General features: G+C 39.5%; 1 protein-coding gene and 1 long non-coding RNA gene across 2 annotated transcripts; one reads left to right on the forward strand and one right to left on the reverse strand.

The window, feature by feature from the left end:
* Window positions 1–327: 327 nt before the first annotated feature.
* On the reverse strand, window positions 328–5,492 carry LOC123965099 (actin-related protein 2/3 complex subunit 5-like). The gene is made up of 4 exons (XM_046041665.1): window positions 5,195–5,492; window positions 4,153–4,225; window positions 3,552–3,728; window positions 328–2,447 (listed from the first exon to the last, which is right to left on the reverse strand). The coding sequence occupies exons 1-4, from the start codon at window positions 5,332–5,334 to the stop codon at window positions 2,385–2,387; spliced, it is 453 nt and encodes a 150-aa protein (XP_045897621.1). The 5' UTR covers window positions 5,335–5,492; the 3' UTR covers window positions 328–2,384.
* Window positions 4,683–13,108, forward strand: LOC123965101. The gene is made up of 2 exons (XR_006823625.1): window positions 4,683–4,751; window positions 12,647–13,108. It is a non-coding gene; the product is annotated as an uncharacterized LOC123965101 (long non-coding RNA).
* The last annotated feature ends 532 nt before the right edge of the window (window positions 13,109–13,640 follow it).

A 13,640-nucleotide genomic window follows, 5' to 3' on the forward strand; every position in this document is an offset into this window, starting at 1 on the left:
GGAACAGCGCTGGGAGCAGACGGCTTTACATGCCAGCAGGTGGAGACAGTTGTTTGTGGCAGTGAGGCAGAGATCTGTTCAGTGAGCGGTGGTCCAGGTGTGCTGCATGAATGATTAGTCATTCACGTAAGTCATGTGTGGACCGCACCACATGCTGTATGTGAGCAGCTAACATTTCTGAGCCCCGTTTGTTTGGGTGAAGTCCGTCTGTCTTAAAAAGAGACATTCTTTGTGTGTGCTCACCTTGGTCTCTGTACAGCAGCCATTTAGCATCTACTTACTGTATCTCTCTGTAAAACATCATCAAAAGTCGTGACAAAGTTATGATCAGCATTCATACCTTTTATTTTTTTGTCAAAAAAGCACAAACATAAAAAAGGAATATCGAGTAAGGCAGTTTGTACATCAGTTTGGTATGTTCCCTTGTCTTCTCACCCTCAGCTAAAAGAGCATCTCTCTAGAATACATGGAGCAAAAGAGGAAACCAGACCGTACTCCTTTTTCTTTTCATGTAAAACTAGATGTTACTGCATTAGAAAGGGAATCTAATGTCTGGATGCATCATCACTGATGTCAGTATTCAAACATGAAAAGCCATGTGTAAATATCAACTGGTGGTAAGAGGTGATTTCCCCTTATCACTAGGTCTACATAAGGAGCAAGGTTGCTTATTTTCAAAACAGCAACTTTTTCAACCAAAACACACTATACTTTTATGTTCATTTATACTGTTTATAGTCCAACACTAAATCGTCAATGTAAGCTACAATGAAAGCAAATAAATCATTTGGCAACAGATGTAATCTGCCCGATAAGGCAGATAAAACTTACATTTCCAGTTTTCCGCCTCACTGAATATAATGCATGGAAATTCAAAGTATTTGTGGTAGTAACAGTTGATTTCCTACTGCCAGACAATACCATGTGTGGAGAATTTGTTTGAGTGAACAAGCATAAATTTAAACTCAGATTCATTACAAAAATCACTGAGACACATAACATGTACAAAAGACAGTTGTGAAATGCTTGAAAAAAATACTCAAACTCAAAAAATTGTGATCATGCAAACATAAAACTCCCTCTCAATATTCAGAGAGACAGAATATTCATTATCTTATCTTACTATATCCTGATACTGTCAACCCTTTTAAGCTGTGTTTTTAATTTTGATTAAGTAGGGATTTGGCCTTGAGGCAAAAATCATTACCATAAAACAATAACAAAACCAAGAGGAAAATGTTTAATCCTAGATTATTTTTCTGTTAAATACCAAAATAAAATTAAAAAATCTGAGCAAGAATTCTCTGGGTTATTTTCCTGAAATGAAAGAAAACAGCTCCTATAAACAGTACCAGCAAAGCCACATAATGCCCTGTACAGTAGCAGAGGCTGCATGAGAAAATCAGACATACACAGGATGTGATGAATGGTAAAATGGGATTAATAAGAGTGGTGGTGGAGATGCATCGTGGGTAATAATCCTTAACTGTGGCAGAAGGCAGCATTAAAGGATGGATAGATGACACCAACCACCCTTCTCCTCCCCCTTCCTCCTCAGGGTGCAATGGCGACCCCCATGAGCAAATCCACCACCCTCCATCTGTGACTGTGCTTTTCAGGAGACCCCTGCTGCTAATATGTTATACGGAGAGGCAATGAGAGGATTTACTGACAGAGAATCAGGCTTTTTATTCCATCAGGAAGTCTCTACTGCAGAGATAACACAAGAGAATGATGTAAAACAAACACAGAGAGTTTTCCTGAGAGAAACAAAGCTGAAACCTTCTGTGTGTTTGTGTGGAAGTCAATGGAGGATACATTACTAGGAGTCATGCCTGTTGTTTGTTCATGAGTTTATAGGTACTGTGTATAGCAGTGGCTCCCAACATTTTTCCCAACCTCTATTGCATTTGACCTGTTCAAACTTGAAACATTTTCCCTTGTTTTATTTGAATGATTTTTACAGGCCTGAATAGGTAAAATGATCAAGTAAAGACTAGAGGAATGTCTCATTAATGTTTCTATGATTTATCTCACCTAGGTTGGGAACCACTGGTGTGTCGAATGAGTGCATACTGTGTGGGTAGGGGAATCATACGTTAACATATATATGTAAATAGATCAGGGAAGCAGCACAGACACATGGGGTTATCTGTAGCACCCTATGAGGAATAGGATTTAGCAGGCTATGATCTTGCATGGGAAGAAAGAAGAAAACCTATTTTTTAACCTGATGTGACCCAGATTTTTAGTCTTTTTTAGTCTAGTCTAACGCAGCAGGATCACATTGGGTTAAAAAACAGTTTTTCCTTTTAGTCCCTATGCCATCTGTTTCCCCCTGCATCGGTCTGCGACGTGGAGTGAGCTGATCCTTTGCGCCTGTTTTAGACCGTCTTTCTTGCAGTTAGTACCCTGACGATGCTTCCCACTCCTCCAGCTGCCAGAGCCTGAAGACACAATAAGAAAAATACAACTGAGGCGATTTCTTTTATTTACATTTAGTCTATCTCAAAGTGACCTTTATAGTTCCACTGTGGTAGACAGAACCCCTACATGATGCTTTTTAAGAAATATTTTTTAGTGCTGGTCAGCGATTAAAATTTTTATTCGCAATTAATTGCATGATTTTCTGCAATTAATCGCAGAAAATCGGCTACAGCTGTGTAGCGCACAGAAGCCGTTGCCATGGTTACTCTCCATAGTGTGCCTGCCGTTTACTCGCAGAGGTGTCTCCTGTCTGATCACCGGAGCAAAGAGCAACCCTGTGGGGCCAAGCGACTACGTTGTGATTTTAAGAACGTTCCTAAGGCCGACATCTTCCCCAGTACTAATCAGCATGCAGTGTGTAGCTTTCCACTTCGCTATGGCATTTGATCGCTTATCTTGCTTTTGTTTGTCTACTTCTCCCACATGCTGCATGCAGCGCAGTCTGCCGAAGCCTCCCTCCACTGGGAGTGGGTGATTTGCAGGCTGATCAACATCCCGCCCCTCCTGTGACTCATGGATTGACTGTATGTGTATTCAGAGCCGGTGAGTAAGGGACTTTCAAAACAATAATAATAATAAAAATTGCGTTAATGTGCGATAAAATAATTATTGGTGTTAATTAATTAATGCATTAAAGCAATAATAACGCGTTAACGTGCCCAGCCCTAATATTTTTACATTATTCCAGCGATAACTGTTGATGATTAGTCTGTCACCTTATGTAAACCATTAACACTTTTCTTTGGCATGTTAGAGTAAAATTATTTAATTTTATTATAAAATGTTGCAAACAATATAATAAAAATTGTGCGGTGTATGAACAGCCCCACACTTAGTGTTGAAAAGTTATGTGATGCGTAATGTTACTGTATATAAGAATGATCCTAATAACTTCCACACAGTGAGTTTGGTTATCAGAATCAGCATTGGGAGAGAAAAGGCTGGATTGGTGCACCCATAAAATTAATAGTGTCTCTAGAGGGTTTTTTAGGAAATATTCCCCGTCTCTCTCTCTCCTCCTGTCCCTTTATGATAATGTCCGACAACGTAGTGTAAAGATTTACCTTTTCATGCCACTGCAGTAGAACTGCGCTGCTGTTTTCTGACGGCCTTTCGAAGCCTTTGTAGATGTATTTCATCAGGAGGTCCACGCCATTCTTGTCGAGGGACTGCACCCCTTTCTCAATGTCACTGCTCTTAAAGGCGCTGAGTACCTTCAGCACCAAACCCTCTGCACGATCCTGAAAAGAAAAATGTGAAGACCTGTGAAGACGAGATTTGCTACAGAGTTCAGTTATATACTAGCCTCCGAATCACTGCCCATGTCTCCCACCGCCCATCTGCTAGCCTATTCGGATAGATGGATGATATATAATAAAGTTTTTAAAAAATGGCAGTTCAGTTAAAAATAAATAGCCACAAGATTTTAGCTGCATTTCAAAATGATGTGTTTCAAAAGGCCATGGGTCTACAACAACAAGATCTGCTACTGTGTGCATTAAGAGGGCTCAATATCTCTACTATGTACATCCATAGAACCTTTTCTCACTAATGTCATTAATAATTTCATCATTCGAGAGTGTAAAAGCCTACAAAGTGATTTATCAGAAAAACTAAAATGTAGCAAACACTCAAACCATTACTGACCGAGAAAACCAAACCCACCTTGACGTTCTGGTTCTTTGTGTTGATTGGCGGGTTCTTCAGAACTGCTTGTAAAGCCTCCATGAGATTCCCTGTGCAGGGAGGATTAAGGATGCAACACAGCACAGCAGGGTCCCACCTCCAAATCACAATGTTGGCTCAGAGCCCAAATATGATACATGAGCCCAACATCAAGCAGTTACAATTCTAATTCATCCATCTTGTGATTAGTTACTGTAGGCGTAACTAATAATAACAATAATGTAGGTTTGTAGTACGAAATACCATCGTCACAGCGTTTCTTTGCTGAGCTACAGTGGAGGGCTAGTAGCACAGACACTGAATTGTGTACTCTGCACAGCAAGTATAGAGAGAAGGAACAATTAAACATTACATCATTGTTTTTATGTTCATATTCTGAGCATTGTTGTTGTCAGACTTGCAAAAAATGGTTTACTGTAACATGAAGTGGGAGGTAACTACCTTATTCAATGAGGAAGTAGAGCACTTTCATGCCTTATAAGGCCTATACGACTGAAACTGGATAAAACTGGATGCAGAGTTTACAGCAACACTTCCAACACAGCAAAAACCTCTCCATAAACACCGGCACCCGAAATGTAAGTTATGTATCAAAGAGAAAACTGCTTTTTTTTAAAGCTCAGGAGTCAAACCTCTGCTTCCGCAACACTCATCTTACAAAGCTAACTTGCAGAACCACAATAAAGTTGGACGAGTATTTAATGTCAGTGGGGTTATTAAATGGTTTTATAAAATTAAATAGTGAACCTGTAGTTACAAAAATGCATACTAGCTTACACTTAATATACATTCACAGCCGGTTTTGTTTTGGGGCAGAAATCCCTGGAATGTGACTGCCAGGCAAGTCTGGACAGTAACTGGCCTACTTGCAAAACGCCCATTCATACAGGCGGTACAACAGCAAATGTGTGTACATATATTTAGACAGAGGAAATATGCAGATAAATACACACAAACTTGTCGGTTTCCTTAGCAGATCGTGACTGCTAACCGACAATCTAGCTAATCATGTAAAGGATATTGTCTGATGAGGGAGTCCACCTCTGCCTCGTCAGGACCCAGCTGGTTTTCTCCTCCGTCCTCTTCGTCCACAAATTTGTTCTCGTCGTACTCGTCCACGTCCACTCGCCTGAAGCGGGCGGACACGGTGTTCTTCGACATGTCGGTGGTTGTTTGGGCGTTTTACTCTTAACCGAAAAGGACCCGAGTTGAAGATCAAGTCTGACCTTTTTTTTGGTCGTTTTTTTAACAGTGCTTTTCTTTGGTAACGGCTGTCACAAGCACAAGCAGGCAGCTTCCTGACTTCCTCTCCTTTCCTCTGTAGGGTTTTTTTTGCTTCCGCGTACACGACATCACCTCCTGGTGGCCACAATGTGAACGGCAGTTCTGTGTTTCCCATTTTCGTCCGTTAGAGGGAGATCAAACACAAGAAATCAAACCACTGTCTGTGAACACTGCACACTGGCAAGCACCTATTTAATTCAACGCCATGAGTCAACACATTTTTAACAAAGCACCAAAAATGTTCTGTAAAATGATCCATGTATAAAAAAACTCACAAGATTCCCCATTTATGTATTTATTGAATTATGCTTTATTTTAATTTTTAATCCACATACATTATGGTCTTAAAGCCTTTGGCTGCCATGTAGCCTAGGGGAAAAAAAAATGTAATCCCATTTTTTCTAATAAAATTTTTACACAAAAACAGACTAATTTTAAATATGTTCAGTGAAAACGTCAGTCATAATATTAAAAATAATATATGTGTGTGATTGTCGAAGGTATAAATTTCTCACATCATTACCCCCCACACCCCACCCACCCCAAAAAAATCACATAAATATTTCCAAGGACATGAACTTGGTGACATCAGTAGTAGTAGTTTTGGTATTGTTTTTATTAATAATATTTCTCTATTTGTCTGTAATTATTAACTTTTTTTCATTTGTCAAAGTTTTTGAAGCATCCCAGCACATTTATGTTTAATATCTGTTCTCTACATCTGAAAGTTGTGACTGACTGTATTCTGAATACTGTTTTTCAACTTACAATATTATTTATATGATGTAATTAATTGCTAAAACACAACTTCATAAATCTCTTTCTTGGTCTTTTAAAACAATTCCAAACAGGACATTCACAACATTTTGTAGTTTGAGAACAAAAAAGCCTGTAAAACACTAAATGTGTTTAATACATTATATTTATTATTTTGGTCCATTATGATATTATATTTCTGTCAATGAACCCCACTTTTGTTTGTTATTGTAACTTGTTTAACAACATATCTAAAGCCACAAACTCTTGTGTAGACAAACAAACAGAAACAAAAACGAAATTATTTTAAAATTGTGATGAATTTGAAATAAAATATTTTGATAAAACATACAAAATGTGAATCAGAATAATTAATTTAATTCAACTTTATTATCATGTTACTTTCAAATATAGTCTTATCATCCCAAGATAGATTCTAAGATGCTAAAAATAATACAAAACTATACAATAGGTTGCTGTAAAAGTTGTGTGCAGAATCATTTTTAAGAGGCAAGATCATTAAGAAACTGGGGTAAACAATTGAAGAAATTCACATAAAACGTTCAACACCTAGACAAATTTCCCTGGCATCAGCAAAATGATGTTAAAAGGTCTGACCATAAACCATTATAATTATCCAGAGAGTCTGCATCAATGTCTCTTTCAATTTAAAAATCATCATGGTGTATTCCACTAGAGAGACACTGTCACTCCATTTACAGAATATCCCCTTTTTGGCAGCAAATGTACATTCAGTCACCATTCATAATGTTGACCGGAGAGTCAACAGAGAACTATTCCTTAATTTAAACAAGTAGCCTAGTCTCCCTTGCCCCGCCGCGGCTCGGGGGGCCCGTGGAGAATAAATGAGCAGAGTTATAAATGAAAGGGGCTTGCGGTTATGGAGATCTGAAATTAATGTATGTCTATGGGAGTGTTATTTGATTTCCAATTAATAGCGCCACCTAGGGCCCGATTGACGCCAATGTTCACACAGCCCGTCGGGAGGGCGTGCCAGATAATATACCAGAAGTATAAATTGCACTAATGAAAAAAGGTCTCCGGGTTTGGTATAGATCGGCCATTGCAAACGTAACATCTGACATGACATCCTGTTTGTGCAAACATTTGTTAGCTTATACCTGGGACGTTTTGATTCCCTCTACAAACTTTCATTAGCTCGGTCCAGAGATTATCCGTGCCAAGTTTGTTGTCGATCGGACTTGCGGCTTCGGAGGAGTTAATTAAAATAGGTTTTTCAGTTTTCGCGATTTAGCGAAATGAAAACGTCATCGCACAGAGGCGTGACCTATACCATACAAATCGGCAGCATCACCAAAACACGTGGACATAAGGTTTATGAATTTGCTATGTTGTGGCGCGTAGTAATGAGGCAAAATGTCCTTTGGTTCAAAATCCCCTTAAAATGAATGGGAATTTCCGATTTTCCGGCGGAAATGGGCGTCCTATACCAGGAGATTCAGCTCGATCCCCCGAACGCGTGGATATAAGGTTTTTGCTATCCGCCTTCACACGCGGGACTTATAGGGTTTCCACCTCCGCTGGTACTGGGAACCAATGCCTTGCATTCGCGGGTTCCCAGACCACTCGGGCTTGGACCCCTAATAAACCGTTTAAACCAACATCATTTACTTGCTCCACATGGTGGCATTCAGCCTTAGCATAACATGGAATAAGGCTGTAAAAAAATAAGGCTTCTGTTACAGACTAAACAATACACACTCACACACTTTGTGTGTGAAACCCCTTCCTAACAAACAATTCACCCCTATGATTGCATTGTTAATCTTGACTGGACCCAGATTAAACTGCTCCAGTGATGATCTTGACAATCAGCACTGGTGAGTGTGTATGTGTGCGCGCTTAGTCACAGCGTCTATTGACCATTTTACTATTCATTTACTGGCTGGTGGGATCACCACGTTAGCTCCATGATGTCAGGGTTTCCCTGCGTCACATGAAAGTGCTTTGCAGAAACCAAGACACACTTTCCATGTTGCTAATTCACATACTCATCTTTACTTGAATCAGCGAGACAAAACTTTGAATAAACACAAAAAGACATATCCGCTTGTCAAGCTGCAAGACAAATGGGTGAAAGTTTTGGCCCCTTCCACTCCTCTCATCCTCAAACTAAGGATGAGCTCATGTTAAATTCCTGCATGGAGTCCTGTAATGTCGCCATGGGTAACAGGGCCACAATAAATTGGCAGGATCCTGACAAATAAAAACTAGTTGATAACACACAGGCTTCTGGGAATTCAAAAAAGTGGCACACACCAATGTTTCACTTTGGAATTTTTTATTTCCTCATCTGGCCTGTCAAGACTGCTAGGCCTTTGGCTCAGGAGGGGAAAGGAAAACACAAGATAATGCGTTTCCCATCACAGACCTCCAGTATTTGTTCCAAAACACACACACACACACACACACACACACACACACACACACCATATCTGACCTAGGAATGCAACTGGTCTGTTTCAGAAGAGTGAGAAAGTGTTGCTCGCTGCACTGGACACACGCGTAAGAACGAAGCTGAATAACACAACGAGAATAGCAGGACAGAATGATTGTGAAACAGAGAAATCTCATTGACCCCCCACCACACACACACACACACACACACACACACACACACACACACACACACACACAGACACACATTTCCTTTCTTTTACTCTCTCTTTTCTCTCTCTGTCTTCCTTCCACTCCCTCTCTCTCTCTCTCTTACACACACACACACACACACAATGACACACACACATGCACACACTTACAGAACCTTGCGTGCATTGGTCATGAGTGTCCTCATTGCGGTCTTTGAGGTGCGCTCCACCCCGTCTGTGCTATTTGAATGACTCAGCACATCAAAAGGTGAGGATACAGGCACATACATGACCCTCACGTGAATGTGCAAATTAACACGCTGTGGAAAACTGGAGAAATTATGGAGGCCGTTTTCCCTCCCTCTGTGCAGTGCACACTGAGACAGACAGCTACTGCTGAGGAGAGGATACTTGAAAAAGGCCCCTGAGAAGTTGCCTGTGCACTCCAGCTTTAATGTCAGAGCAAATGTGCCGGGCGCTGGGCCAAGCGCCTCCGTGCCAAAGAAAAGGACTGACACAATGGCAAAGTACCCTAAGCACATAATTAGTACTTTCACATGAGGGGAATATTACACTTGGATGATGATTTAATTGGGGAATGTAATGAATTAGCGGGTGCTGTGTTGGAGCAGGTCTTCATGCTGGGAGAGCCTGTGGGTGGCTTCCTCCTTTCTGGAGGTGAAAGTGGTTCTGGTTTGTTGTTTTGCAACATCACATTGAGCTTAAAGTTAGCTATTTGATTATTGAGATTATTATTGTGATGATGCTTTGAGATTTATTAAATAACATAGTATCATAGTATCAGTCATCATTAGACTCCTGACCGAATGTGAGGAAAGCTATGATATTGGACCCAATCACTGGCCTAAAGAGTAAAGTTTTTATTTGTAGTGTAGAAAATACAACATTTCACAGAAATGCATATGGTTTTATTTGCTTAGGTTTTAAGATATGCAATATTGAGATTTCCATCTGTGATGCACACTAAAATACTGCACCATTCCACGTGCATTTAAAAGTTTAGTGTACCCAAATAAATAAATAAAAAAAAAAACAATATTGTCTCACTTGACTCTACTGGCTTCAACCCATACAGACAGTTTTAGTTTTATTTGTCCAGGCTTGGAAACTGTCTCTGAGAAGGCAAGGCAAGGCAAGTTTATTTGTATAGCACATTTCAACACCAAGGCAATTCAAAGTGCTTTACATAAAACATAAAAGCAACAAAGGGAAATTGAAAAAAACACATTAAAATATATTTTTAAAAGGGTGAAATAGAAAATAAAATAGAAAAAAATACATTTTAAAGAGTTAAATAGGAAATAGAAACAGTAAAAAGTGCAGTACACAACACCAATCCACAGCTTTACATCTGATCTAATTAAAGGCAGTGGTAAAAAGAAAAGTCTTGATTTAAAAGAACTGACAGTTTCAGCAGACCTGCAGCTTTCTGGGAGTTTGTTCCAGATATATGGAGCATAAAAACTGAATGCTGCTTCTCCATGTTTAGTTTTGACTCTGGGCACAGATTAGACCTGCCTGGTTCATAACAAAGCAGAAGATCAGAAATGTATTTTGGTTCTAAACCATTCATCGCTTTATAAGCCAACGGCAGGATTTTGAAATCAATTCTTTGACAGACAGGAAGCAGGTGTAAAGACCTCAGAACTAGAGTGATGTGATCCACTTTTTTGGTCTTAGTGAGGACTCAAGCAGCAGCGTTCTGAATCAGCTGCAGCTGTCTGATGGATTTTTTAGGGAGCCTTGTAAAGACATTGTTACAGTAGTCAAAACGACTGAAGATAAATGCATGGATAAGTTTTTCCAGGTCCTGCTGAGACATAAGTCCTTTAATCCTTGATATATTCTTCAGGTGATAGTAGGCTGACTTTGTAATTCTCTTAATGTGGCTACTTAAATTCATGTCTGAGTCCGAGACTACACCAAGATTTCTGGCTTGGTTTGTGGTTCCTAACCTTACCAATTTAAGCTGAGCACTGACTTTCAATCGTTCTTCCTTGGCTCCGAACACAATAACTTCAGTTTTATCTTTGTTTAATTGAAGAAAATTCAGGCACATCCAATCGTTGACCTGCTCAATATAGCCACTCAGTGCCTGTATGGGATCATAGTCCCCTGGTGATATGGTTATGTAAATATGTGTGTCATCTGCATAATTATGATAACACATTCTGTTGTTTTTCATAATCTGAGCCAGTGGAAGCATGTAGATGTTAAACAGAAGAGGACCCAGAATGGAGCCTTGGGGAACTCCATAGGTCATTTTTGTTTGCTCAGATGTGTAATTATGCACTGAGATCGAATAATACTAAGACCGAAATTCTGCCACTGTCAGTGTTTAAATGGGTGTCATTGAAGACCTTAACAAGAGTGCTGTGGAGTGGTCGAAATCCTGACTGGAAGACATCAAAACAGTTATTTAGTGCCAAGAAAGGTCTAAGCTGTTGAAACAGCTTTTTCAATGATTTTGCTTAAAAATGAGAGGTTTGATATGGGCCTATAATTGCTCATTAGTGACCTGTCTAGATTGCTCTTTTTCAAGAGTGGCTTAATGAATGCAGTTTTCAGATCCTGTGAGAAAAAAACTGACAGAAGAGACATATTGACAATTTGTAGAAGATCTGTGGCCATGCAATCAGAACCATTTTTGAATAAACCTGTTGGCAGAATATCAAGGTAGCATGAGGAGGATTTCAGATGTTGTATTATGTCTCACTAGTGTTTACAGTGATATGACGTTTTGTGATTACCTCTGTTTTAACATTTGTGTGCACGCAGATAGCACTCTCAAAGAAAACACAGGAATGATCAGAGAGAGCAACATCAGTCACCACAACCTTGGAAATGTTCAGACCTTTGGAGATGACAACATTTCCAAGGTGCCCCTTATTGTGTGTGGGCTCCGTCACATACTGAATCAGTATATAATTATCAAGAACACAACACAGTTCTTTAGTCCCTCTGTCCTGGGGGTTGTCAAAATGGATGTTAAAATTGGATTGTTGGATTGTCACCAACAATAACTACACAGTCAAAGTCAATACAGATTATAGACAGCAGTTCACCAAAAAAGTTTGCACTATTAGTATTTGGGGGGCCTATAGATATTTTGAAAAATAGCTCGAGAAGTGGAATTCAGCTGAAGAGCCACATATTCAAAAGAAGCAAATTTCCCATAAGACATCTTTTTGCATTGGAGGGAGTCATTAAACAAAAGAGCAACTCCTCCTCCTCTTTTATGCACTTCATATCTTCACTCATAAAACTGAAGTTGGGAGGGGTAGATTCGATAAGGACAGCTGCTCTGTTATCTTGGTCCAACCAAGTTTCAGTTAAAAACATGAAATTAATATTGTGAGTAATTATAAAATCATTGATTAAAAATGTTTTTCCTGCCAAAGACCTAACATTTAACAAAGCTTATTTTAGTGAGTTAAAAACAAGTCCTCCCCCACACAGTGGAGGTAAATGGAATTGCTCACATCACTGAGAAAATGTTTTTTTAATGGTAACTTAAAACATGGCTAAATAAAACCCAAACTACTACTACTTAATTTGGTGAGACAACCCAAATTTAAACATTTAGAGCATGTTGAGTCATAACATGAAATACTTTTGAAAGTAAACGGTTTTGGCGTGACTAACGTGTTATCAGTCATCATAAGACTCCTGGCTCTTCTTCCATTGGTCACCAGATCTCTTTAATTCCTCAGCTACAGTGATATCTTGAGAACTATTCGTGTTTGTTGTTGTTAATCTATTGTCTTTTCTCTGTGCCTCAGGATAGCCTTTCATCTGCTTACTTGCCTGCCTGGTAGCCAGATTCCAGAGCAGTCCTGCCTAGGTCGCCTGAGTCCAGGTTGTCCTTCAGAGTGGCTCATCCTCTTTCTTGTCCGCCTGAGGTCTCCTACTCTGACATGCCCCCAAGGCCGCCTGCCTAAGGTTTCCTGCTCCACCCCTGTCCAACCCCCAGGCTGTCTGCCTGAGGTTTCCTGCTCCGCCCCTGTCCAGACCCAAGGTTGTCCACCTGAGGTCCCCAGCTCCATTTTAAAGCTCTGTGGCCACTTGCCCCTGGCTCTGCCTGCTTGCCTGCACACACCCTTTTTCTAACACAGGCATTTTTTCTTTTCTTTTTTTAAATTTTTTTTTACAAATCTGTAGTCTTGAGCCCAAACCAAGATAACCATGAAGACATTATCAGCGTTATTGTCTCAGACTTTGGATTAAACAACATTAAACAACTATTTTCAAAGGCTGAGTAGTGAAATGATGATTTAAAAACAATTTGCCTCACATTAAAATTACAGTAAAATAATATCAACATGTTCTAAACAGGTTTTTAACTTTAAGATATAATAATGCTACAAAGAAATAATTGAGAATTTATTTATTTTACTTATAAACACCTGAGGACCAACCCTTAAATATACATTTGTGGATAACATCACTGAGGACTAAATGATTGCATGGAGGTGATATGTTGATATGTTAGTCAGGTGGCCAGGAGAACAAATACTGTAATGTTACAACTCTTCTTTGGATTCTGCCTGATTCTTGAGTTATAGCCCCACATACTATTTACATTTCATTTATCTGAAAGATAAGATATCTACACAAACCAATCCTGTCCCACAACATTTTTTTCTGTATGTAAGACAAACAAAAGGAAACATGCTAGACAACTCAGCTGCATTTTTCCCTCAGCTGCTGTGTTATTTCTGGAGAGTCTCATAGATGAAGGAAGGGTGTTGGATATTTTAAAAGAATACATTATAC

This window comes from Micropterus dolomieu, unplaced genomic scaffold, assembly GCF_021292245.1.
Source record: "Micropterus dolomieu isolate WLL.071019.BEF.003 ecotype Adirondacks unplaced genomic scaffold, ASM2129224v1 contig_8665, whole genome shotgun sequence".
NCBI lineage: Eukaryota > Metazoa > Chordata > Actinopteri > Centrarchiformes > Centrarchidae > Micropterus > Micropterus dolomieu.